The sequence below is a fragment of the Anopheles bellator genome, chromosome 2 (genome assembly GCF_943735745.2).
Source record: "Anopheles bellator chromosome 2, idAnoBellAS_SP24_06.2, whole genome shotgun sequence".
Lineage (NCBI taxonomy): Eukaryota > Metazoa > Arthropoda > Insecta > Diptera > Culicidae > Anopheles > Anopheles bellator.
In genome coordinates, this window is record NC_071286.1 from 60959041 (window position 1) to 60984370 (window position 25330).

General features: G+C 48.5%; 1 protein-coding gene across 1 annotated transcript in view; it reads right to left on the bottom strand.

Moving 5' to 3' along the window:
* Positions 1-5099: 5099 nt before the first annotated feature.
* Positions 5100-25330, bottom strand: part of LOC131210186 (fez family zinc finger protein 1) — a 44265-nt gene continuing 24034 nt past the window's right edge. The window contains exon 8 of the mRNA XM_058203394.1: positions 5100-5551. Within this exon, the coding sequence (XP_058059377.1) occupies positions 5358-5551 (194 nt within the window). The 3' untranslated portion in view covers positions 5100-5357. The remainder of the gene's footprint in view (positions 5552-25330) is intronic.

Sequence of the window (25330 nt, forward strand, 5' to 3'; positions counted from 1 at the left end):
TCCGTTCCGCCTTTTGGGAAGAAAGTGCTCCACCGTTGCCTGGGAGGGATTTTAATGCTGTATTGAAAATTAGTATCTAGCCGTAGCGCCACCTCCTGCTGGCATTCCTGGGAAAGGCCGAAGCAAAGTTACTAGACGTCGAGGATTTAGTTTTTCGGGTGAAGCGGCGGTGAAGCCTTGCTGGCGCGCGGTAGTAAGTGTTAAGAGATAAATTTCAAAGTGATTTAAATGATAATTTATTACACCGGCCCCGGGATCTTTCGGAGATCTGTGTGAATTTGGAATCCACTCACCACCAGCCGGGTCTGTGGTATTGAATTCCGGGTGGTGCTTTGAGTGCTGTCCGATGGGAGGATAAATTGCACGCCCCCCAAAAACTGGTGCCGTTCGAGGGGACAAGAGATGCCCACGATGGAATGTACGTACGGCAAGGTACTTCTCAGGCGTTGCTATATTTGTGTAGTTTTTAGAAATTAGTTTAAATTATGTCTTTCGTGGATTTCTGTTAACGGTGCGCTCCGGCTTTCCAACCAAATGCCAACACTCCTCTGAGGCCCGTACCGCTCCGGTGGATGGCTCGTTTTTCATCTTCAGTGCGGTGTAATGTTTTGCTTGCCATTTTGCTTTATTACCACGAATAAATTAAAAGCGAAGCCCATCGAAGAACTTTCCACAGTGCGGCACAGTGCGGGACCTCTCTCGGTGACTGGTCGGCCTCTGGTGATCGGCACCACCGCTCCGCTTACAGCATTTTTTGCACCACATTCTTATTGGGCTGCGCGAATTAATTACGAAACACACGGAGCATCGAATGCATGTTACGGACCCATTTCATTCACACTCTGCCATCGTGTGGCCCCAGGCTTCGCAGGCTGGTGAAGAGTTATTTTTGCTTCAAAAATTTCCACCAGCGACTCGGAACTTCCGAAGCAGCGGGAAAGGGCTCCGGTATTTTCAAGAAAGCCAGCGAAGTTGTTAAACAATTTTATGTAAATTTACACTCGATGTTGAGTATTTTTCAATTTCCAAAGCTCATTCCATCTTCTTTACCATAAACATGACAGGCTTCGCGAACGATGTACGCCAGCGAGCTTCCCGGTGGCTGTAATATTAAGTCCGCATGTTTGTGGCACAGAGGGCCCAAGAGCCGAACAGGCGAAAAATTTCGGTCTCCAATACACATAAATTAATCCATTGTAGAGAGATCTTTCACATTTTAAACAGAAATAATAACTCGCTAGCTAAGTGCACATGATAGTGTTTTAAGACTAAGATTATATTAGATTATATTGCATTTTGTATGCCTATCTTATTATCCTTGTCAATTATCCTACCGAAACCATTCAACAACGCAGTCCATTAAATTTTGTGTGTGGCAGGATTTTTCTACTGCCAAAACATTGAAGATTTTCCCGAAGGCCTTCGATGAGCAAGCTCTATGGAAAACAAGAGTTTATAAATGGCACAAAATGTCCAGAGAAAGTCGGGAAAGCGTTGAATACGAAACATAAAATCAACTGATGAGCTGAAATGAAATGAAAGCCAAGAATTGATGCTCCGAAATCTCCGACGATTAACAAACCGAGATCTTGTTGACATTGTTGCAATATCGAAAGAATCAACGGAATCCATTTGGTGCCAAAAGCGTGATATTTTTGCCTCACATTTTCGTGACCATTTCGATACAAACTCAACATTTTTCACCTGGCTACTCGCTAAACTCAAGAGGACGCTCCGTGAACATCGTTCGTAATCTATAGAAAAGATAGAAACCGAAATAAAGAACGCTTTGAAGGCTGTACCGGAACACAACAGTTAAACTGCAAAACAGTTTTAAAAAATGTTGGCACAAGTTTATTACATCCAATGGGCACTACTTTGAAGGGGGTGAAAGGAATTTAGACGAATAAATAAAGAGTTTTGGAGTTATAAGAAAATTCTGGTTCTTTTTTTGGTCAACCGTTACAGAAAGCATCAGAGATTAACATTGAACTAAGAACGCTCAGCGGTTGTTGTCCACTAAGAAGAAGTAGAAGATTGCCAAAATTGTCCGATATTTTTATTGTCCTAAGTTCAAATGTAAACGGCCAATCGATAACGCAATAATGTAAAAAACTCTATATTAAAACAATAATCCCAATATGGGAAAAATTACCTTTATTCCTTTTCTTGTTCAATATTCTATGTTCTTCTTTCGTGAAATATAATTGAAGCTCATTTCTTTTGTAAAAAATACTGACGAATGAATAATAATAAGAATAAATTACGAAATAAGTTGAAGAGTTACAATACACATTCCCTTTTTTTCTCTTCGTTTTAGAGTAACATCACGACATGTTTTAAAACGTTCCAATATTGACGTTGCATTGTGCAATGGTTGCGCCCAAATACAATATCACTTTCCGCCCGAAAAGCGTCTATTTTAGAAAATCGACCTCCAACTGCTTGCATCCACACAGCTTGCCTTCGCCGGTGATGACACCTCATAAATCAAACATTTCCCGCCACAGTTCACCGGTTGCCATCAAAATCAATTAACTTCGAGCAAATTTAATAAAATTAAATCATCATCCAATCCATTAAAATAATACATTTTTCAACTTTTCCGCCAACGTCGGAGGAGGAGAGCGAGAGCTCCACACGCCATGCGCCGGAAGCGCCGGAATTTCCGGAAAACCGATGGAAACTTTCTCCTGAAGTGAGGTGCTAGCGTACCGGTAGCGGAAGTGTCCCTGGCCCGCTTGATGGGACGAAGACGGATAACCGGAGCGACCGGGGAGGGAGGCGCCATCGTGATGAGGATGATCAGGGTAATGATGTTGGTCGGAAGTATCAGTTTACGTGCTAACGGAATGAATACAAATTATTTCTCCCACCAGCGCCAGCGGTGAGTCCTGTTAATCCGCCAGGCGGCGCAGACCACTGGAGCGTATGGGGTAGCAAGGACATCGATACTGCATGGGAATTATGCCACAGCGGGTCGGACCGTTGGGAGGGCGTTGGTGTTGATGTTGATTTTCGATATCATCGCCAATCGGGAAGCATAATGGCAAAAAGGTGGGCCAGCACACCGACACAGTGAGGGACATCAATTTATAATTCACGGCACCGGCCGGCACGGGCCGGAAGCTTAATGTGACACCAGCGTTCAATTTATTTGCGACTAATTGAATCCACGTCAGCGCCTCAACCTTTGGGCTCCGTTTTAAAACAAATAATTCCAAATAATTCAATAGAGCTTCGCTTGATTTAGTGACCAAGGTGTTGGGGAATAAATTTTGAAAAATTCATAACCCCCTAAAGTTCCAGGCAAAATTTGGACATTTATTGACCCCTGCTCGACGTGCGAGTTTAATATCTAACGTTTCTAATCCATCCGAGTGCAGGCCATTCAATCGTAATTTAATCATCGTTCCCCTTGAATCCTTCTCGGTGGGCCATTCGCACAGACACAATCGGAAATCACAAACACGGCGCACGGCGTCTGGCAGCCCTTAACGAGATCATTAATAAGACCTATCCTTTCGACATGTGGCTTTGTAGCTTCCGTTTTGCCGTGTGAACTATTTGAAGGATGCACTGCGGTCAACCGAGAGGATGGCGGCCGATTAGACCAACGTTCGGGTCTCCCGACGGCACACGAGTCAACCCATCCCGGCCGCTGGTCTGTCCGAGTCGCAGGAAAGCCTGCATTGGCCAACCCCTTGGTCCATTATCCTGCCCGAAGACCGATCATAACCGCATCAACCGATACGGGGAAAGTTTTCAAATGGCTTCGGTCGCATTATTATGGTCATCATTTAATTACTTTACATATTACTCATTCCGCACCGGACCGCAAATCCCTTTCGTCCCGATCCTCTCCCAGGCCCACCGTCGGCGGATGTCCTTTCTTCGGTGTCTTTGTGTCCGGTTGCGAGCCGTGGCCAGCACCGAGACAATGCGTTCCCTCGACCGGGAACGATACAATTCCGCCGGACTGCCTCGGACTATTTACTGCACAGCAATAAGGGCACACTGGTGTGCCAACAGCCAACTAGCCCTTGAGCCCTGGCCATGGTTCGTTTCAATAAATACCGCAAATTTATGGAACCCACCACCGGCAACGGGTGCCGCGTGCGTGCATGAGACGCGAGGTGCAACATTTTGCAAGGACCAAGAGAGCCCAAATTTGGGTGCAGCCGTGCTACGCAGGGCCAAGGACCTCCCGACGTAAATTAAACAAATTATCATAAATACCCGACCCGATGTGCTGTGTACGGTACGGAGGCATAAATAATATGCTAACTGCTTGGCAACCCAGCTCGGGTTGTTTCGTGGGAGAAGGTCCTTGGTGGTTGCTGGACCACGGTGGTCAGTTCTGAAAGTTTCAGTAAACCAAAACATACTCGAAAGCGTTCGTATTTATGAAAATTGCACATTGATGTTTATTGTTGTGTTTTGTTGTGTCGTTTGCGTTTGATTTAATTCATCTGCACTCTCTCTCTTTCTTTGTTAAACGTACTTTAAGGACCAATTTTGTTAGATTTTGTATACGAAACAAGTTGAAAATTTGATTTACTGTACAGGGCTGGAATTCACTTACACTTACACGTAGCTTTGCACCGGCTTACTACCGGGAGCGGACAATACTTCCAGATCTTCTCGATGCATTAACTAGCGTATCTCTGCTATAATCTTTGCGCTCATTAGTACTAACCGTTCGACTTTCTGGCTACCTGGCTTTATTTCGCTTTACACCGATAAACACCTACGAATACCTTCTTCTTACCTTTGCTTGGGTTTGCAAATTACTCTGACCAACTAGCAGAACCCAACTAGCCTGAGCCTGGCATTACTGTGTGGTCTAATGTCGGACAAAAAAACCACACAGACACACTGAGTCGTAGCTAAGGTACATCCTGCCATTAACTGTCGTATCACCACCTACCACCTACCTAGAAGGAACTGAAAACTCTCGTTGTGATAGCAATTAACGCAAAAATTACACAAACGATTTTACAACTTTGTTACACCGTTTTGTTCTACGTCGTCGTCGTCTGCACATTTACAAATTTACACATTGAACATTCAACACAAACTACATTTGGGGCGTTGGGGGCCACAGAACACCGTTTTGTTTTTTGCGGGAGATTACCAGCCTGGGCCGCTCAGTCGATGATGATGAACTCGCCACCATCCGTCGCCCTCGGAGACGACAGCGAAGATCCGGATGGTGACGAGGGCGAATGAGGGTCCTCGCCCGAGGACTCGACCAGCGGTGGAGGATGATGTCCGCCGGTGGGCAGGCCGGGCAGGCTCACCGGCGCCGCGCTGGTCACGGGTGTCGTCACGGTGAACTCCGGCCGGGCCTTGGGTTAGTTGACCATCGTGCGGATCTCGGTGTGCTGCGTTTCCTTGTGGCGCCGCAGGTCCACCTTGCGCTGGAATGCTTTGTGGCAGAGCTCGCACTGGAACGGCTTGTAGCCGGTGTGCTTCCGCGAGTGCGTGATGAGGTTCGAGCTCTGGCTGAAGGCCTTACCGCACACCTGACACTTGTGGGGCTTTTCGCCTAATAAGGTGAGAGAGAGATGGAGAGAGAAAATGAATATTAGTTATGACTCAGACCGTTGTAGCAGAACTCCGAAATTAATCTACAAATTAAGCCTCAATCACCTGGCTCGATTCCAAAGTGATTCCCATAGCATTGAACATGTTTTTCAATCCTATGGAAAATAATCAGTATCGTGAAACAATTTCAAAAGGATCAAGAGAGCCCTATCAAGTCATTACTAGCGAGCGATTTTAACAATTCCTTTCGCAAAGAATGCTGAGCATTTAATGTAATATTCATGTCCACTCGGCCCCCCGAACTAAAGCGGTACGCCTATCAAAACCTCAGTTACTTCGTTTAAAAACCCAGTTCCCAGTCTCTCGTTCATTCCATTACTTCTTTTCGGTTCTTGCCCGGGTGCAATCAGGGATTGAGCCAAACAGACACACGCGCCGGCGGAACACGTAGAAAATTTTATTTCTACAATTCCGCTGCTTACTGAATGCTTGCCCATTATGCCGCCACATTGGACCACGCCATCCCCGGGAACCGTGATGCTGCCCGAGAACACTTCTGCCGGCACCAAATCTGCCGCTGACAAATAAAAGAAAATTGCACGAATCCGAATCCGGCTCCGGCGTGCAATCTCCGGGTTCACCGAGCATATCCGCGATATTAGATTCTGGGCAATTTACTTCGAACCCGTACAACGGTACTCTTTTACTTGCGGAGCTCTGATTGCGTGCCCGCACCGACCACGAGCCTAGACACCTTTCCGGGCGGGCGCAAACGGGAGCCGTAAGGAATAAAATTTTATTCTAAAAGCCAGTCGTTTCTGTGGATGGACAGGGGGGACCGAGGCGAGAGTCTGCCCCAAAGTGGATTCCAGGTAGTGTTGCTGCAGCAAGGGTTTTGGAGATTGAGGACGAACCCAAAACTTCTCGTTTCGGGTACAGGACATTAAAACACTTCGAAACGGTGTTCCGAATGCCTCATTTTCATCAGACTTCGCATTTAAAAAATTCTTTAAACCGTACACAAAGATCCGATTCCCGCTTGTGCGCGCTTTTTGCGACGTAAATCCAGATTGCGGTGCAAGGTTGTCCATCGCGAACCATCATAAAGTCGTAAAAAATTGGGACGTTTATGGGTGTCTGTTTCGGCAAGATTTCAGGGTTCACCAGGGTGGCCAGATGCGGTTGGCTTTACGAGCTCCGGGGCGACCGACTGTTTTTCGGGGGGCTCGCCATCCGGTTCCGTTCCGTCATTAACGACGCCGGTGGGGGCCCTACCATTGGCGGGTTCCCGGGCCCCGCAATTTGGACGGGCCACTGTAAAATGTGGTGGCAAAAATCTTAAATCTCGTCTAGCATCGACCATTAAACGTGAGGTGAGGAGCACAAAAAAACGCAACGCTACAACGCAAAAGTTAGGGCCGACCGCCGACCGGTTTTAAGTGCCATAAAATGCCCGAAGGACCAGGGACAGTGACTTAGCATGGGGTGGCCTCAAAATATTGCGATTTTCGGGAATCATCTATCACACGTCGGGGGCTTTGAAGTTCGCCGACCAGCAGCTTTAATGGCTTCGCTTAGCCAAACTTCTTTTAAATTTTAATCGATTTTGTAGCCCAGGTTTGGACATGTTCCACCTTCCAAGGGTTCATTTCGACGCTAAGGTCTAAGGTCTATAATTGTTTCAGGTCTCAACTAACTTAAAGTCTGACCGTGGGCTATCAAAAATACGAAACGATCTCGAAAACGTAAAACGTTAACATTTGGTGCCAAACCTGGAGGCCACCAGCTTCGTTATCGATTGTGGAGTTCATCTAAAGGCCCGGCCGACTAGCGTAGCAGTTCCGCTAGCAAAGTGCGCCACGTTCACATATGTTACGGTTTTATGGAATGGTATTATAAGTATTCCCGGCTCGCGTAAGAAGGAGCGCAAGCCGCAAGCAAAACCTCTACGGCCCGCCACCCGAAACCCGTGCCGTAAGGGGGAACGGACTAACAAAGTTGAAACCCCGCGGCGGCGGGGTTCAGCTCTAGCTTCCTCGCAGGATGCAGGATACCGGCGCTGGCACTGAGCCCTACATGACTCTCGGTATTCGCGGTCTGGTTTCGCGTTTCAAAACCAATTCGTCCGACTCCGACGCTTCCGAGGCGGATATAATGGATGTCTGGCGGAAATCCCGTCTGGTTAATTTGTAACAAAACCGCGAACCATTTGTAACATTAAACTCCAGCTGGCCGTGGGTTGGCCGGGAGCATCGGTGAGCGCCATGTGAGACGGCCACTTGTGACGTGGCAGTGCGAAAATGAGATTACACTTGTTTCGAGCGATTAAAAGCTTTGCCGCGGCCCTTCCCCCTCGGAAGGATCTGCCACGGCATTGGAGCGACAGAGGGGGGTTTTTATCCTTCCACTCCCGTGCCTGGTGGTGTTTATCTTTCGCCGGACGCGTTGTTGTTGCCGCGCTGTGTTGCCATTGCCAGTCTTAAAATAACACGGGGTGTGTCAATCAAAATCAACCTCTCGTACGCAGGTTCTGATTCAATTATCATCACCACCAACCACCACGGCACAGTCACCGGTGGCCACCGACGCCGGAATCGGGTTCGGATTTTTGCCGCAATCCACCGGATTAGTCGTCGTATTACAACATCAAACGCGGAACGGGCCCGCCGGGCGATTGACGTAAACCTCGCCTCGGGCAACTCGTTGGGCAACACTATTGTTGAAGCCTCGCTTGCATTGTGCTTCATTTTAAATGTTTTCAAGTTTTACAACGTTACATTTCTCGGTCACGAGACATACAGGAGTGGGATTGTACGGAGAGCGTTTTCCATACGCGGTCGATCCACCAAATCTAGGGCTACGGTCTGGTTTTCGAGAACAACTAATCACTGTGCTTGTGTGTGCGCTGCCCCTTAATAGTGACCGAAGGATAAGCGGGCCAACTACAAAACCCAGCCGACCGGCCCACCGACGGACGGATCGAGCAATCAACGTCACACAATGATTTATGTGATTTATAATGAAATACTTAGCAGTCATTAATAATTGATCAACAGTGTCCGGTCCCTGGGTTGCTGGGTCCTGGCGAACACGCCCGCCCTAAGGAACAGTGGAACGGCGAACAAATAGAGAGCTGAGCGGTTGTAGCGTGACTTGCGGTAAAATAGGTGCTGAATGATACGAAAGGATTAGTGAAAGATTAGGAAACTTCATTGATTCTCGATTGGATCGCGGCCCCTAGCATTTTGGTGATAGGTCTTCTGCCTTAGGGGAAAAGTACGGCGCACACTTAAGACATTAAAGGTGATGGAGTTATTAAGTGATGGTTTCCAACAAGCAAAAGGTAAAATTTTGAAAACGAAAAATTATGAATTAAATTCGGGCTCGTATAGAAAACGTACTGGAGTTGATCGTAAAAAGCAATTGTGAAGCGCTGTACGTTTTGTAAATTTGTTTGAATAATACTATCGGGTGTTGAGGAATTTGTTTGATAATGAAGAAAATGATGGTTTCTTTCTATGATAGACGATCGAGTGCAACGTACCCACAGGAATGTTTCAAAAGCAATTCGATCTACGGATCGTATACCGAAATTGTCTCCAACAACGAAACATACCATAAATTTAACCCGGTCCGTTCTTCTGTGATTAAAAACAACGAAACATATTGTATGTTGATTTACCTAACAGCACAAAAGCCCAATCTCGTTCCTAACCCTTGTTAAGCTTACTGTTGGTTAAGTACAACATTTCTATGTTTGATTTAGTTTGTTAATTGATCCACGAACCTTTACAGGCGACCCTTACTTTAACGTTTGTATGGATATGTTTCTGTTCTTCTAATTTCGGTTCTGTTTCTGATACGAAAGAAATATTCTTCAAACAATGGGCTGTGCTTTCCACTCCAACATAATTTAAGCCATCAACTAACCATCAAATGGGTTGTTTGAACCAATTCAACTTCACACTTTTTGGATTTTTGCGTGGATTTTTCACGTGCTCTATGGGTAAGAATTAGACAGAGTTGTATGCTTTTATGTTACAGTTCTTTCAAATCTTTAATCATAAGATTCACAGTGACAATCAATTTTCAATGATCAATTTTTACGCGAAAGGCGTCATTTTGGACCCTGACAGTGCATCAACTTTCACCAGTTAGTGCTTAACACGGCTCTTCCCCGTTCTAATGATAATAATGAATACAACAGGTCGGTGTTAGAATGTTCATAATAACCTACAATTTATCGTCTGCGCCAAACCAATCAAGACAATCACTTTCAACGGTACCAAATATTGATTTTCATCGTTCGTCGTCAGACCGTGAGCCTTGAATCCGCCATCAGGCAGATGCAGAAACTATGCCTTCGATGTTAAAATATTACAAACGGCAGACTACGAACACCCGTCGCCATCGGCGATATCGAAACGACCACAATCAAACGCCCGTCGACATCCTTCCAATTGGATCCTTCCAATAGGATACTCCTGTGCACCAACACCAACACAGCCGTCTCAGCGCAACGCCGAAGGGGCTCCCGGAGTTTTTCCGCCCAAGCAGCCCGCACGTAGCCATAGAAACGAGACTTTATATGTGGGCGTCACTGAGAAAATCACAGCGCACCAATGAAAAGTTTAGTGGATGTGGAAGGCTTCCTTCGTGTAATCTGATTTTCCTGGCCACCCGATTCCCCGGGTGGCCAGGGGCGCTGCCGACCGGTTTGATTTTCATATTTTCCACCCGAAACGGCGCGTGCTATCTCTTTCGCTCCGCGCTAGCGTTCCTTTTCCATCTTTATGGAATGTCTTCGCATAAAATTGAATTATCATTCGGTCCCTGTCTCGCTCCCGTGGCCGTGGGGTCACCCAGTCCGAATTGTTTCCTCTGCTGTCCTGGATGCCAGTTTCATGCTCGCGAAAATCTGCCAGATTTTCCCGGAGCACCGGAGCACCCCAAAATGCCGCCAATACGCTCACCATCGTCGGTGGTATGTGCTGCTGGCTCCGTTATGTGCAGGAACCGCGTGCTCAGCTTTCCCGTTTTCCCTGTTCGCCTTTTAAATGCCAAAAAAGTGCCGGAAAACCGTTAGCGCCGTTATGGCTCCCCCCGAAAGAAAAGGGAAAAAGGTTGGCAACTTAGCGTCCCTCTCTCTCTCTCACACACAGTCGCTCCGACGTTCTTTCTTCCGTTCGCTGCACGATCATCAACCTCATTGAGACCCATTACGTTTTTCATTGTGATTTTCGTTTTACTTTTCCGCAGACAGAGGGACTTTCCCGGGACGGACTAACGGTAATCATCGTCATAATGATAATGATATGGTAATGCCGGGCCACCCGAGCGTTAGAGCGAGAGCGAGCGAATGAATCATGGACATAACGCTGCTGGCACCCAGACCAGGATGTTGGCTGCGGATTTTCCACAAACTCGTAAGTGTGGTAGGCAGTGTCACCGTTCCTTTTTTTTGTCAGGTTTTCCACGATGCCAACACAGGCTAGGAAAACCTTATTTTCTTCACTTTTATTTCTGTCCCTTCAAACGTCCTGTCCCGTTCGCACTCACCAGGCCAATTTCGGAAACGCAAAAAGCACGGAAATATTTTCGGCTTCGTGCGCATTCGGAAAATCAGAAGATTGCCAGGAGATAAAACCGTTTTTACGACACCTTCCCCGGCGACACCGACCGAGCGTCTCTACCGACCGGCCCACACCAACACAAACACATTGTTTTATGATTCTTTTGTTTCGCTTTAAAAGGTTTATGGCATTTGAATGATTAAGCTTTGCAATCTGGCCGCCCCGGGTCGGCCAACAATTTCGGGACACAGTGGACGGTTGTAGACGCAGCGTTTCTCGGTCGAAGATTTTGGACGAAAGTATTTTTATGACCGACCCGAAGGAAAGGATTGAAATATTTACACGAATCCACGTCATTGTTGTCACAGTGGGCCAGAAAATCGGTTTCCACGAAAATCGACCCGAGAATTGCACATAAAATCTCGGGGTCCCTGAAAAAGCGGCGCCACAATGTGTGCGTGAAGCCCTGCCGATGATCGATTGCCTCGGTTGCGGGTCTCAGCATTAGACTCGTAAAAACCGGGAAGCGGGACCTCCGGATTTCTGGGGGCCCGAAAGGGATACACACAATTTATTCTCTCCTGCCCGTGCCCCACCAACATTAACCAACCCGTCTCGTCCGTTTATGTGGTGTTGGTGGGGATCACCCGGACCCGGTTGGATCGTAAAAAGAAGGGAACCTCCAACAACAACGGCAACGCACGATCCATTTTGGAAATCCATTTTCATCGGAAATCATCTGAGACGACCTAAATCAGAGCCCGGTGCGAGGGCCCGGTGCGATGTCCTGCCCCGGACGCCTGTGATTGTGCCCGGCGAAATGGTTCTGATTTTGTCTCACGTTTTAGTGCCACCCGACCCCCGGAGCCTCCACACAGCAAGGACGAACGGTTTATTGATTTTTCCATTTAACTACTGCCCATCCGGCGCCAAATGGCCTTCGAACGGAAGGAAGGATGTGTGTGGCATCTGCTTTATATCATCCTCCGGCGCACACGGGACAGCCCCACCGGCCCCACCCCCGGACCGCCGGACCAAGAAATCGTACCAAGATTGCTCGGCTTAGTGCCAGCATATACCGGGCTCCGGCACATCCTTACCACCGTCGGCCAACGGCAGCGGGCAAAAAAATGACACACAAGATAAACGACAGACGTCTGCTAGATAACCATTACCCCACTCTGCCCTCGGCCAAACCTCGTCCGAATTCATGAATCAACTCTCGGTCGTTATCTCGGCTCCGGGGAGAAAAAGGCTCGGGACTCGGATTTCTGCAGCCTTCCGCCTTGACCCAGCACCGAAGCGCAGCGCGAAACGAAACGCGCCGCTCGTAAATGCTACACGTTTGGCTATAAATATAAAATCTGTGGAAAAAATCCTGTATATTTTATCACATACACAGCGCACAGCGGGACTCAGGCGCTGTGGAAAGCGGAAAAGCTCAGCCTCCGCTCCGTCGCCCCAGGTCACGACACAACTACCACTGCAGCCGATTCGATTGCCAGAGAGAGAGAAGGACAGCCAACAGAAGGAGCTTTCCACGGTTCGAGTAGTTTTATGTGGCACCCGAAACCATTATCATCAGTTTCATTTGTCGGATTTTCCCGGAGAGATTCAATCTCTTTCACATGGCTGACTTTAATGATAGTGCTGCCTTCACCCCCAAACCGGCCGAACGAGGGGTGTATGGGTTGGTGGCAGCACCGGAAGGGAAGTATATAAAAATACAACAGCATCACAGAGAGAGAGAGAGAGAGAGAGCGCCGATAAGCGGCCGTTGCGAGGTCAACAGTATATAAGCGCGTCGGAAGGAATCTCTTCCAACGCGGGCACACGCCTTTTCGTCCTTTTGGTCCGTTTTCTCCCTGGCGTGCTCCACAAAATTGAATCACGCTTCGCACAAAGGACGGGATTTTCCAGGACACATACACGCGCGCGCTACGAGACCCTTCGGTGGAGGCGCGCATAACACGTGCGCCCCGGTGCGCGACCGACGGAGCAAAGCACCCCCCAAATCTGGGGGTTTCCACCACCCCCCCCCCACCCAAACGAGGAGGAAAAAAGCTTTCGACATTTTCGTCGCAATCTGACGCAATCTGCAATCCGATCCGTGCGCTCCCCGGTGGGGCCGCCATGTGGGAATGTATCATCGCGTCACGGCCACACATACTCGTGACGCAAGTCAGTGCGTGTTGCGAGCGGAAAAGGAGTGAGACAGAGAGACAGAGAGAGAGAGAGAGAGGGAAGAAAAGGATGGCGGGACGTGGCCTCCAATCGCGTCGCAAATGGCGAACCAAAGCTGAACCGAAGCTGAACTCTCAGTCGAGAATCAGAGCACATTTTATGTGCGCCTCCGAGCACGTGTGTTCGTGATATCGTGCGGGTGGAAAGGGGTGGAAAACGGGTGGCTCCCCCGTCGGTTGATAACACTGAGAGCCCCAGTGTGTGTGCGATACCATCATCATCATCATCTTCGGGGATGATGACTGCCACACACACACACCAATCGGAGTCATTATAACGATTCTGTTCCATTTTCGGTCCGGATTTTTGTTCCTCCCAGCTGGTTGTGTGTCCTTATCACACTCCAGGCGCGGCCCCTGCGCTGCTATCCTGTCTTCATCATGGCCATGGGTTCATGGCCTTCGGGGCGAATCGCTTCATATGAGTTTGTCTGTGCCCCTTTCGCCCGGATCCCTTTTCCGCCCCCCTCCGCCAGTTGTTTGCTTTTCATTCTCGCCATGGCCGCCACTTCCGGAATACATAGGCTTCCGGTCCAAGGGGGGCCGTTCGTACATAGGCGGCGCGCCGGTTGTCGGTTCGCCGACAAGCATTCTCGGTGCTGATTTTTGCTTTTTCATTTCCCTTTCTTTTTTTCGTTTGTTTGTTTGCCGCTGCCGCCGATGGAGCCATTTTGTTGCCTCACGTCACGTTCGGCGGCGGCGTACGGGGAAACTCGGGTTGGATTTTCACGGTTTTGGTTGAAAGCTTTCGCACATGGCGCGAGATTGAGCGCAATTCAATAACGGGATGAAGCACGCGTGGCGGAAGTAGTACATAAGCCCGGCGGGTTGCTGGCGAGCCCGGAAGGGGGTGACAGAGTGACAACGGGGTCGAAACAGGGGCCCGACCCAACCCATCAGTTGGCGCGGCAATGAATCTGAGGCAAAAGAAATCAGACAAATTTAGATAAATAGCAACGGCGCAATCTGGCCGGTCGGTCGGCTGCTGACGGGCTTGGGGCTCTAGGGCGCCAGGGATGGCGCCCGGGAAAATCGCTTTCCATCGCCAGCCGACCGGAAGACGGAACATGATTTGCAGCGCCATGGGAAAAGGATTTCCGGAACCAGCCGGAAGGTAACCGGCGGTACGGTCATTCGCGCACGGTAGCGACAGCGAGATTTAATGAAGCGCAGGTTTATCGGAGAAAACCAGATTTATTTTGTGCAAAATATTACATAAAGGATAGTTTATTTGAGGAATTCTTTGTACGGTAACGTAACGATGATGTACTAGTGGAGGCTCAACTAATATTATTTCCTCGAAATAGTCGAAATAAATCGAATTTACTATTTCTGTAATTGCCTCTTTATTTAATTTTATTACGAGAATTCTTGGGATGAAATTTCATCCACCGCACGGACATTTTTCTCACGTCTAAATATTGATTTTAACTGTGACAAGCAAACGTTTTTTACTTGTTCCTAACCTTTGGGATCTCTCCCATTAATTCGTTTTCCGTTTGAATGTATTGAAAATGGTTGGAAAATCGTTGAAATATTGGTGAGAAGCTGCCGTCTTCATGTTCGTATTATTTTAAAAGAACGGACAGTATACTTTAACAAACTGTTTAGCCGAGTGAAGCAAACTAGTCCGATTGACAGTTACCGAATCAGAGACATAATCGACAATGATTTCATCCGATGCAACATAAGCAGTTATTTATGTATAAAATTGACTGAACGAAACAATTGTTTCTGTGTGAAGTAAAACCCAAAAAATAACCAAATTTCAACTTAACGTCACTAATGCTCATCGTGCCACAATTGCTATATAGAATCCGATTTGCCCGACAGCCAGCGCATTGATTTCTGGCCCGACAATGGCGATAACGGTGTGATTGTGCTGTTTTAATGTTGATTGGAGCGACATGCGCATTGAACGCGTCCATTAAATGCCCAATCAGAGAGTCAATCGGTGGCACATTTTCTCTCCTCTGCGGCTGTTGCCAGGATTCTGTGGCCTTCCCGCCACGCAAACGGCACAACCCACCGATGTTGACTAATTTAATTGACGGCAGAAATACATAGGCTCTGCATGTGTCTGTGGAGAATCCGATTTTAGTCGAAACCCGCTCGGCCACTCGGCCGTGCTGCCCAATGATTCCGACGACGACGGGTGTCATGTTTTATGCTGTTGCCAAAATTAGCTTGTTTTCCAAACCAATTACCGAACCGACTGCGAAGCGAAACTTGTTTCGGGATCGCCCCAAAAGCCCCAAGACCCCGTGTGCGGACCGGGCGAGAGATTCGGGGCGTTCGTCGGAAAGATTCCGACACCGATATTGCATTAGAAAGATTTGTTTCCGAGCGATCCGGCACCACCGGCCGGTAGCAGCGCCACATGAGTGGGTTTTGTATATTAGACAGATTAAACCAGATGGGGATCCCGGGTTTCCCGGTTGCCCCAGGATCCGGTTGAGCCCGACGGAACCATGAGCAGCATTTTAAAGGAAGCCCCATCAACGGTGCGTCAAGGATCGTCCCTTTGGTAGGGCCGCACCGATGGAAGACAAAAGTTTTCCCGGCCACTCGACGTTCGACGTGCCTTTCTAGCCGAAAAAGGGGCCTCATACGGTCGGCCGAACGAAGACCCCAAAAACCACCACCACGACGATGATGATGATGATGGCAACATTCCGTAATCTTTCGCAAAAAGGCCGGACGGTCGAACACGGAGCGGTAACGAACCGCTGTCGAATCTCGAATCGGTCCACAATCGAATCATCGAGTTTTATGGATTTTTCCATCGGCGACGGCACTCGGGTGGCCGTCGGGGAAAATCTTCTCGATTGCTCCCACAGGATCGATTTTTATCGGGCCCCTTCTCAGTTCTCTCTCACACATGCGCTCGCTAGCTCTTTCTGACTCCTTCTGCCGCTTCGAGGTCATTTTGGCTTCATCATCATCATCGGGTTCTTGGTGGTGGGTTCAATAGAACCATTTTCCGGCTGCATTCGGCCAGGCAGTCGGTCGGTCGGTTGGGATGCTGCAGATTTTCTAGTTCCGACACTTGCGAACCACCCGGCCCGGTCGCGTCTGAGTTTTTCGGCTTGGAGCTAAAAATTTTACGCCATGAATTATTAATGACGCTTTATGTGCTGCTCACTTTTTTAAGCCGCTACGGCCACGGCTTATCCTTTTCCTAGCCGCCGCCGCGCTACGGCACGGTGTGTTTTTGGGCGAGTGTCAGTTCCGGGGTGGCATTAAATAAAATTTAGACCAAAGAAGCTGCCACAACCGGGCGAGCGAAAAAGGACGCGTCGCACCAGCTGAAAGAAATGGGACACTTTACTGGATCCGGCGCTGGCGATGCAACGTTCCGGCGAATGCCGGTGCTGCCTCTCTAAAGGACACACTTTACACTTTCCACACGCGCCTTTCCACCTGGCCGCGTGTCGCTCCGGATAAGACAGTCGCCGTCGACCGGCCGCCATTTCTTATTTGCCTGATGAAGGTGAAAATCTGTTGTTGGGAGAGATAAAATCGCACGAGTAATGCGATCCCACCGTTCGGGGCGCATCCTTTTCGGCGGAACCCGTACAGCCCTTGGCGCTGCCAGTACCGGATTACATTAGTATAATGAGAAATTTATGGGTTCATCCGCCCGACGTCAACCCCTGTTTTGGGGGCCGGTTGGGAAGTGGATTACACCGGGGAAGCGCCACCCCGGATACGGGCTCCGGGAAAAAGGGTGACTAATTAATTAAATCTTTAAGGATTGCCTTCTGCGCCCGTCGCGATGCGGATTCTTTGTAATGAAGCGTTTGAGTGGGTGTTTATTGGATGCAGGATGTGGCCAGGACATGGCGGGCGATAAGTTCATGTGTGTGGCACATCAAATAATGAACATAAGCAGCGTTGGATGACACGGATAGACGTAAACGTAACCTTCGAAGCATACATTTCAAGCGAGCTTCAAACAAATCCAGCTCCACTGTAGCTCATAAAAGTTGTGTTGTGAAGGACACAATTTTCTGTGAATTGCACTACACTACAACCCCTAAAACATATGCTAAATATGAACTAAATTACAACCCAAATGAATGTTGGTTATATGGTGGGTCATTTCCGGTCCGAATTTTGAACTCCTTTTCTTCGGACCAAAATTTATGTAGCCATTCCCCGAGAAAAACACCATAAGGCCAATCGCGCCGAATTTACTACTCGCATTCCGGGCCAGCGTTGGCCAGCCGCAGTAATTTCTTTTATGGTTTTAGTACACTTTTTTCACGGGCCGAGAACCGAGCCAGGACAGACAGAAGATATGTGACCAAATCAGGGACGTTCATCCGAAAGAACTCTTTCTTGACTGGCGGCCGGTCTTTAATCCTCCACCGGACCCCAAAACTGCCGCCGGCAGGTGGTGCCAGGCGCCATTAATATGCAGCACCCATATTAGTGCCCGTCCCGCACCGTATGGAAGTTTATGTACTCATTTAAGCAGGGCCGTGGCACCGTGGAATGCGAGGAATCTGGGATTTCTTGCTGCGTCGGTTGACTGTCTGCCGTCGGTACAGAGCGTCGCCTGGGAAGGTCACCAAATGGAATAAGCAGCTCGCCTAGGCCAGATTCTCCCAAAAGCAAACTGTTTCCTAATCACGTTGCCTTCAATTTTATCTGCAACTAAAAGTTCCAACGGTGCGCTAGAGCCCAGCAATCGTCGCAAGTTGGTCCGAAATGGGTCAAGACCAGGGAGTTCCGGAAAATCAAATTTCATCGTCCATCGTCCTCTGTCTCTCCCTCTCGCTCTCACAAACTGGCCCGTGAAGTCTTGTGAACAACAAGCGAAATCCCAAAACACTACGCCGTAGCACGTAATTTATCATTATGTGCGATGGCTCACCGACGGAGGCTCCGGCGGCCGGCGAAAAATCCCGAGAAAAGAAATCATCCCATCTTCGAATCATCACAGGCTCACCAAACCACCCCTGCGATTCCTTCCGTCACCCCCCTACGCCCACCCGGCAATCCTCGACGTCGGCGTCATCGAGCCGGGCCGGGGATGATGAGTTCATTTCTCTGCCACCGGAGCCGTTTGCCGTTGGCGGACGGACGGATGTGATGAGTCAATATCGTTGCCGCTCTGATCTTTCAATTACTCGCTGCTGCCTTCTGCTTTTCGTATTCGATTTCTTCCGCAATCTTTCAGCAAACTGGAATCAAGACATTCCGCCTCTCCGGCCACCGGACTCCCGGCCACCGGGCTCCGGCGCCATGTTTGCCGGCGCTCGGTGTTGGTGTGCTGGGAAACAAAGGCACAACGACGAGGAGAAAAATCTTTTCCATCAACGAAGCGGACAGACCCCGCCCGAGGGGGGAGACGAGATGAAGGTGCCCGGAGTGCCAACACGGAACAGCGGACACGTTGAAGGCTGAAAAATCACTCATACATACAGCCCACAGCAACGAGGACGATGACGACGACGGTGGCGAAGGATATGATTTGCTGTAGCGATGGCGACCGGACCGGGAAGTCGAAATCATTTCAATTCACTACACGCCACCGACCGAGAGGCCGCGCTGATGTTGATGATATTTATCAAATCCGGCTGCGGGGTGACTTGCGCCGTGAGGTAGTCCGGACCGGGTCTTGATTGTCTCGCCCAAGGAGGCCAGCTGAGCTGATGGTGGCTCCCCGATGGTGCCGCCGGAGTGGTTGGAGGAGCTTCAGAACGCGCCCATGAATCAACTGATAAAATATTCAGGTCGTGAATGCTCTAGATTTATTCAAGAAATGGAAACTCCCTTTTGGTTCCCGGGTCCGGGGGCGCCATATCGTCCCCGGGATACCGAACCGTTGTGGCGGATAAAGTTCAGCACATCCTCTGGCGCTGCCCCACATACACACGTGGCACAATCTGTCGTGTAGTGTGGGATCCGGAGCGACTAGAAGTGATTTTTCCAAAACCCCCGCCAAACCCTTCCGGGAGGCCCCAGCCCGGGGAACCCCTCGGACCGGCGATGAGAAACTTGGTTATAAAATCATAGAATTTTTGTTCGTAACGATTTGCGCCCTAGCCCAGCTGGGACCAGGCAAACGATACGAGGGCGATCCGGTACGATCCGACACCGGGAAGCAGCAGACAAATTTGTTAATATTTTATAGATTTATTCCTAGAGATTTGAATCCAGAAAGGTGCTCTACATTTTGTGCTCCTGCGCTTGCGGTCGGCAGTACGGCAGCCAGTTGAAACATGCCCAACAAAAACGACCGAAACGACTGTGCTAGAGCTTCTTCCTAGTTTGCCCAAGACCTGAACTGCAACAAACAATTGGACTAAGATAAATCTTCGTGCTACGATGGTTTCATTCGACCAAACCAAAAAAAATAACCATTGTTTCGACCAAAAATGAAGAACACAAGTGTTGTGTTCGCCCTAAAATGGTGGTCGAGCTGTTTTACGTGAAGTGTTTGCAACGCGGACCCTGTTTTTTAGCGGAGCTCCTGTTGACGGAGGTTAAATGGCGGCGCAACACTTAGTCCCTGCTGGCACAACGAAAGGTGCCAGGTTCTTCTGCAAGTCGAACAATTTCGTACAACAACAAGTGAATGTTTTCCACACTCGTCCACTGGAAACTGGTCTCAGGTCCCAACCCGCATTCATCGAAGAGGGTCCGAATGTGGAAGGGAATAATACAATGTGCGCCCCGCTCTCTTTGCCTATCTCTAGATTGATTCTGGTCCCAAGTGTGTATTTTTCAGCGCAGCATCCTTCGATTGCTGTTCGCCGGTGCAGGGTTTTCGAATTAAAATTTCAACCGAATCGGTTCGGAAACGGTAAACATATTAAAATATACGGCCGACCGGGGAACGTTCCGTAGCAGAATGTTATGTTTGCGATTTACGGTTCAAGTGCATACTCGGGAAAAAATCTGGTACTGAAGGCACGTTAGGGAAAAGACGGTTGGAATTGACTAAAAGTGGCACCCAAATTGAAAGTTGGAAAGTATAAAGGATATTAATATTTAAATCAAGAAGTACTTTAATTAAGTAATAAATAAGATAGTAAATACTCTAACTGTGAAATACTCAAAATCTATGGATATTTCCTCATATTTTGTGAGAAGTGTTTGAAAGAAAGTTCTTGGTTGGATTAAAAATACCTGTATGAACTGGTTAGTACTTAACAAGAGGTCATATTGTAATATGTTTGAAGTTTCGAATGAGTTATAAAAACTGTTATTGTAGATTAATGTTGGTGGTGAAAAAGCACATTGTTAGAAAATTCTAGCTCAAAGAAAATGCGGAGACTATTTATTGGTTCTTTAAAGGTTCTTTAAATTTGCTTCTTTAAATAGGAATCAAAAAATTAGTGTCTCGTCCCTTGTTTCACTCAACGCGGTAAAAAGGCCCTATTTGATCTCCGCGCGCCCTTATATAGGTTTTCTCTCCTCTCTTTTTTCTCCTTCTTCTCTAGACTGGCCGCACTGCCCGCATTGACAGTCGGCGTTACGATAACACCGACTGTTATCGTAACACACATCATACCTAAATTCAGGTATTTTAGTCAATCCGACCCAAAGGTTCAACCACGAAGCAAGCCAATTCTACATTTTGGCAATCATTTTCAATGCTTATTGAAATCTTCAGAACTTAAATCCAGAAACATAAATTACTTCTACTATACAAAATCTTAAAATGTAAAATATTGACTCAATATTGTCAGATCGAATTCCTTATAGAATGTTGTCGATCTTTTTTGAACATTGGTTTTCGGATACTGTCCTTTCAATTTCAATTAATTGGTTTTGGATTGTCTTTATAGACTTCTAGTTGTATGGCGATATGTAGTAATTCCAACCACTTAAAAATATCATCAAAGCCCTTAAGGAGATCGATCCAGTTTACGATCTGATTCAATTCAATTCCGTATTTGACTTTAGGTTTGCTTTATATTCTGTAATAATCACCCAATTGGAACCATAAGTTTATAGAATTGATGTTAAATTTTTAGCATATGAAGGCCACTGTATTGACAGTTGTTAGAAAATTTCTTTACTAACAGGACTTGACTCCTCGCCCCGAATAACCCCGGCTACTTCGTTTTTTTCTGGTAGGCCCGTGCCTTGCGGGACCAAAATTTTACTTTATTTTTCTCCGGGTTTCGTTAGCGAAAAGCCCCGAATTCGCTCCTCCCGAGCTTATATCTTCTGCCTTTTTTCCCAAACATCGCCGCCAGGCGATGTTTGCGACCTGTCACCGATCGCCAGGCGATGTTTGCGACTACCGATCGTTACGAAATGAAATATTTCGTAACAACAGTAAAGATATTCGTTCCATTTGCCAGCATTTGGAACTATACTGAATGGTACTACAATTCAGCAGTGCTCTTATCAAAAAGGAAATATTGTTCGTTCGGCTAGCTACAATCTCAAGAACTTTCTTCACTTTTCCTTACAACAAACCTCTTCTCGCTGCCTTGGGCCCCAGCAATTAAACTCCCTGTACCAGTGTGCCGTGTGGAAATGGAACCTTTCTTCGGCAACCCACGGTACATAATTTAATTCCACGGCGGGGGCGTAAAACATCCGGAACACGCTGTAATTGGGAATAGATTTACATTCACCACCAGCCGGGCGCCAAAGGACACCGAATTAGATCCCCCGTTTAATTGATAGCCGTTGATATTTTACGACGCGCCCTCGGACGATTCCGGCACGGACCAACCAGTGCCGAAAGTCGTGAAATCAAACGACGATCCCCGTCCCGTCGGTGGGCTGCGATTTTATGACCCCGTTCAGAATCTTAAGCAGCCGAGCAAGCGAACTAATTACGGGAAGACTGTAAATTTTATGCGCGCCGATTTTAGGCGAGAGAGAGAGAGATTTCAACGATCTTCGCTTTCGTGCCGTGGAACGATGCCAAGGCTCCTCGCAGGATTTAATATTGTTTTCCATTTTTATGACTTCGGCGCTACAAACCGATAGGCGGCGTGTCAAACGACACGATCAGCTCCGGAGTCAGTGTGTCAAAGCTTCACCGTCAAACATTCACCGGCAAACATTTTCATCATTTTCCCCGTGGAACTCCTGTCCAGCACGTTTGGCGTGTGCCACCGCTCGAGCCAAACCCTGAAGGCCTCGCACTGATGGATGGTAAATATTTTGCGTGCGTCCGGAGTGAAGGCGCCCTGAGAAAACCTTCTGAAAATCCCACATAATGCGAATGTCAAATATTTGCCTACCGTCGCTAGGTCGCCCGACCCCAGAAAGGTCCCGCTCGGCGTCTTCTCGGCGCTGACCTGGATGTGTGTGAAAAAGTGTCCGGCGGCCTAAACTTACTCAGGAGTATCGGGTGTCAAGGGCGCGATTTCTTCACGCGACACGCGTCAAACTTTTGATCGCACCTCCTGGGGATTGGCCTCCCGGAAAGGCCTGCTGGCGGGTTCGGGAAACGGAACCGTGCCCTGGGATTGTGCGAGTATCTGAAGCGTATCAATCTTGAGCCTGGTTCTGGGGAGGTCTCCACACGAATGTGGGTGACATTTGTCATGCCATGACTGCCTGTCAGGCCGTTCGCGTGATGACGAATCAAACTCATGGCATTTGATGGCATTCGGTGTATTAGACGGGCTCCCCTCTCTTTGGACCGCTTCGGTGTCGGGCATGAATAATTCGCCTGAACCTGCTTTTCGCCATATGTCCACGGACTTTTCCCGTCCGTTCCATTGGGGAGCGCATCCGCGGTGTTTATGTTGGAAAAAGTACTCCACGGTGACAGCATCGAGGGCTCCTTAAAATTTGGTCCGCCAACAAGGGGCGTTCCTTTGGCACTCTTGATTCAATTATCGTAATAACGGTGGCCCGCTCCGCGCCGGCTGGTGGCCCCGGTGCAATAACAATATTTCCATTTGTTTGCGCACAGCCACAACGCCTTTTTCCAAGGGGCAACCCGCGCATCGGGTTGCATCCCTGCGGCGACTTTCGATCCCTGCTGAGGGTCCTCCGGAACCAGCTATTCCCCTGTCTTCGCATCCTTGCGCAACCCCTGAATGTTTTAATGCGTGAAAAGGGCCAGGCACCAAATGACTGCCGACACTTCCGGGCCACGCACAGCGGGATATCAATTAGGCAGCTTTGCGGTAGGGTACGGACTCACTCCGGGAGTCCCAAAACCCGAAGTCCTGTTGGCTGCAGGTGTCAAGTGGCCAGCTTGCCCGTTGCAGAAGCGATGCGTGCCGTCGTGATTGCTCAATTGGCTGTTCGTTGGCGCAAATCGAACATCTGGGAAACATTAGGAGTCGCAATGAACGCAAATGAAGCGGCCCAGGGATAATGGTGTCCAGAGCAGAGATAACCAAGTGTTGAGTCTGTGGTTTTGGCCGACCGGCTGGGAAGGTCCCAGTAATACGACGAACCTTATTTATCGATCCAAATCACGAGCTGGCAATAGATAAAAATGTACCGACCCCAGTTGGGTGCAAAACAAAATATGACAAACCCCCAACGGATTCACCCTCGTCAATCTCACCAACAAGCGGCGGACGAAAACCACTTCACTCATAAATAAACAATCTTGATTAGGATTTATTCCTCACGCCACGAAGCACGGCATGTCCCCACGGTTTCGCATTCGCTCCAATCGCAAACGTCTTCCATCATGCACGAATCATTTAGCACGAGACGGGTCGAACCTTGGCCCCATGGCGGCCATGCTGCTCACCGCCAACATAATGCGGTTGTCGCTGAGAGTTTTATGTAATCTATTTTCGATTTACTATCAATAATTCAACACCAATTTCCGATACTCGTCAACCACGGCCACCGACGACGACGACGACGATGCTGTGCGGAAATGTGTCTCCGGACAGGAGCCCCGGCTTGAAGATTGTGCCCCAAAAACGGCAGACATCCGGCATAAATCAGAAGCTCGCTTTCCGTTTCCGCTCTGCCAGCGCTGGACGTGGATCATAAATCCCGTGGATTCGAGTGGCAAGTAAACGATACACGGCAAAGGAGCATGCAGCGCGGCACAGGGCAGCGCAGATCCTTTAAGCGCTTGGCTTTGCCAGCGGAAGCGGAAGAAAAATCAATTCAAACAAAAACAGCAACCCCGAGAGTCTGGTTTTCGGATGCGACGAGTGCGACCCGTTTATTGATTTGCTCACCAGCTCCGTCCGTAAGCCCGCACGGCGCACGAGAAATATGATCTCACCCAATCCGGCGGCAGCGTTGGTGGGGCTCCGATTCGTCCTTGGCTGAATCCTTCGCACGGAAGCGGACCCTCTCACGTGATTACGGCCGGTTCCGGTGGGAATTGGATGAGGAAAATTAAATTATCGTCTCACATAATTGGCCCGGCTCATCATGCGAAATCATGTTGGACGATAATTCGTCGGCCAATGGCCCGGTTGGCCATTAAAGCCGTTATGCTATGCGATTTTCAATTCAATACATTGTGTGTCACTTTGGTTTTAAACGATCCCTGAACACTGTAAATGATGAGGGAATTAATACGACTGTCTTGGTCGTCCAAAAAGTTCACAAAGTTGCGCAGCGTATCAAAGCGACAGGACCTCAGCTCACACTCCTGAGCCTAGCCCCATCTAAACCGGAAGGAATTTCAATATATATTCACTCCGTTCCTCAACGCGCCGTCATCCGAGCGCCGTTGATTTGACGATATTAAATTATATCCCCATTTGTCTTCCCGGACCGCGGGTTACGACTTTTCATTCCACTTTCACTTAACCCCTTTTCGGGTTCGGAAACTTTTACGGGATTCCCATCCTGATTCCTCCCCGCGCAGGCCGAAAGAGCCGGAGAAGAAAAGTCGCCTCAATTAATATAGATAAATCAAACGCTGTCTGTGGCGCGCGCCCCGGACGATGGAATCTGTTTTAATTGTCGACTTTCAGGGGACCGGAAGCCGGTTCACACAGCTGCCGTTCGCAGATTTTGGCAGCCGCCCTTTGGTGGGAAGCG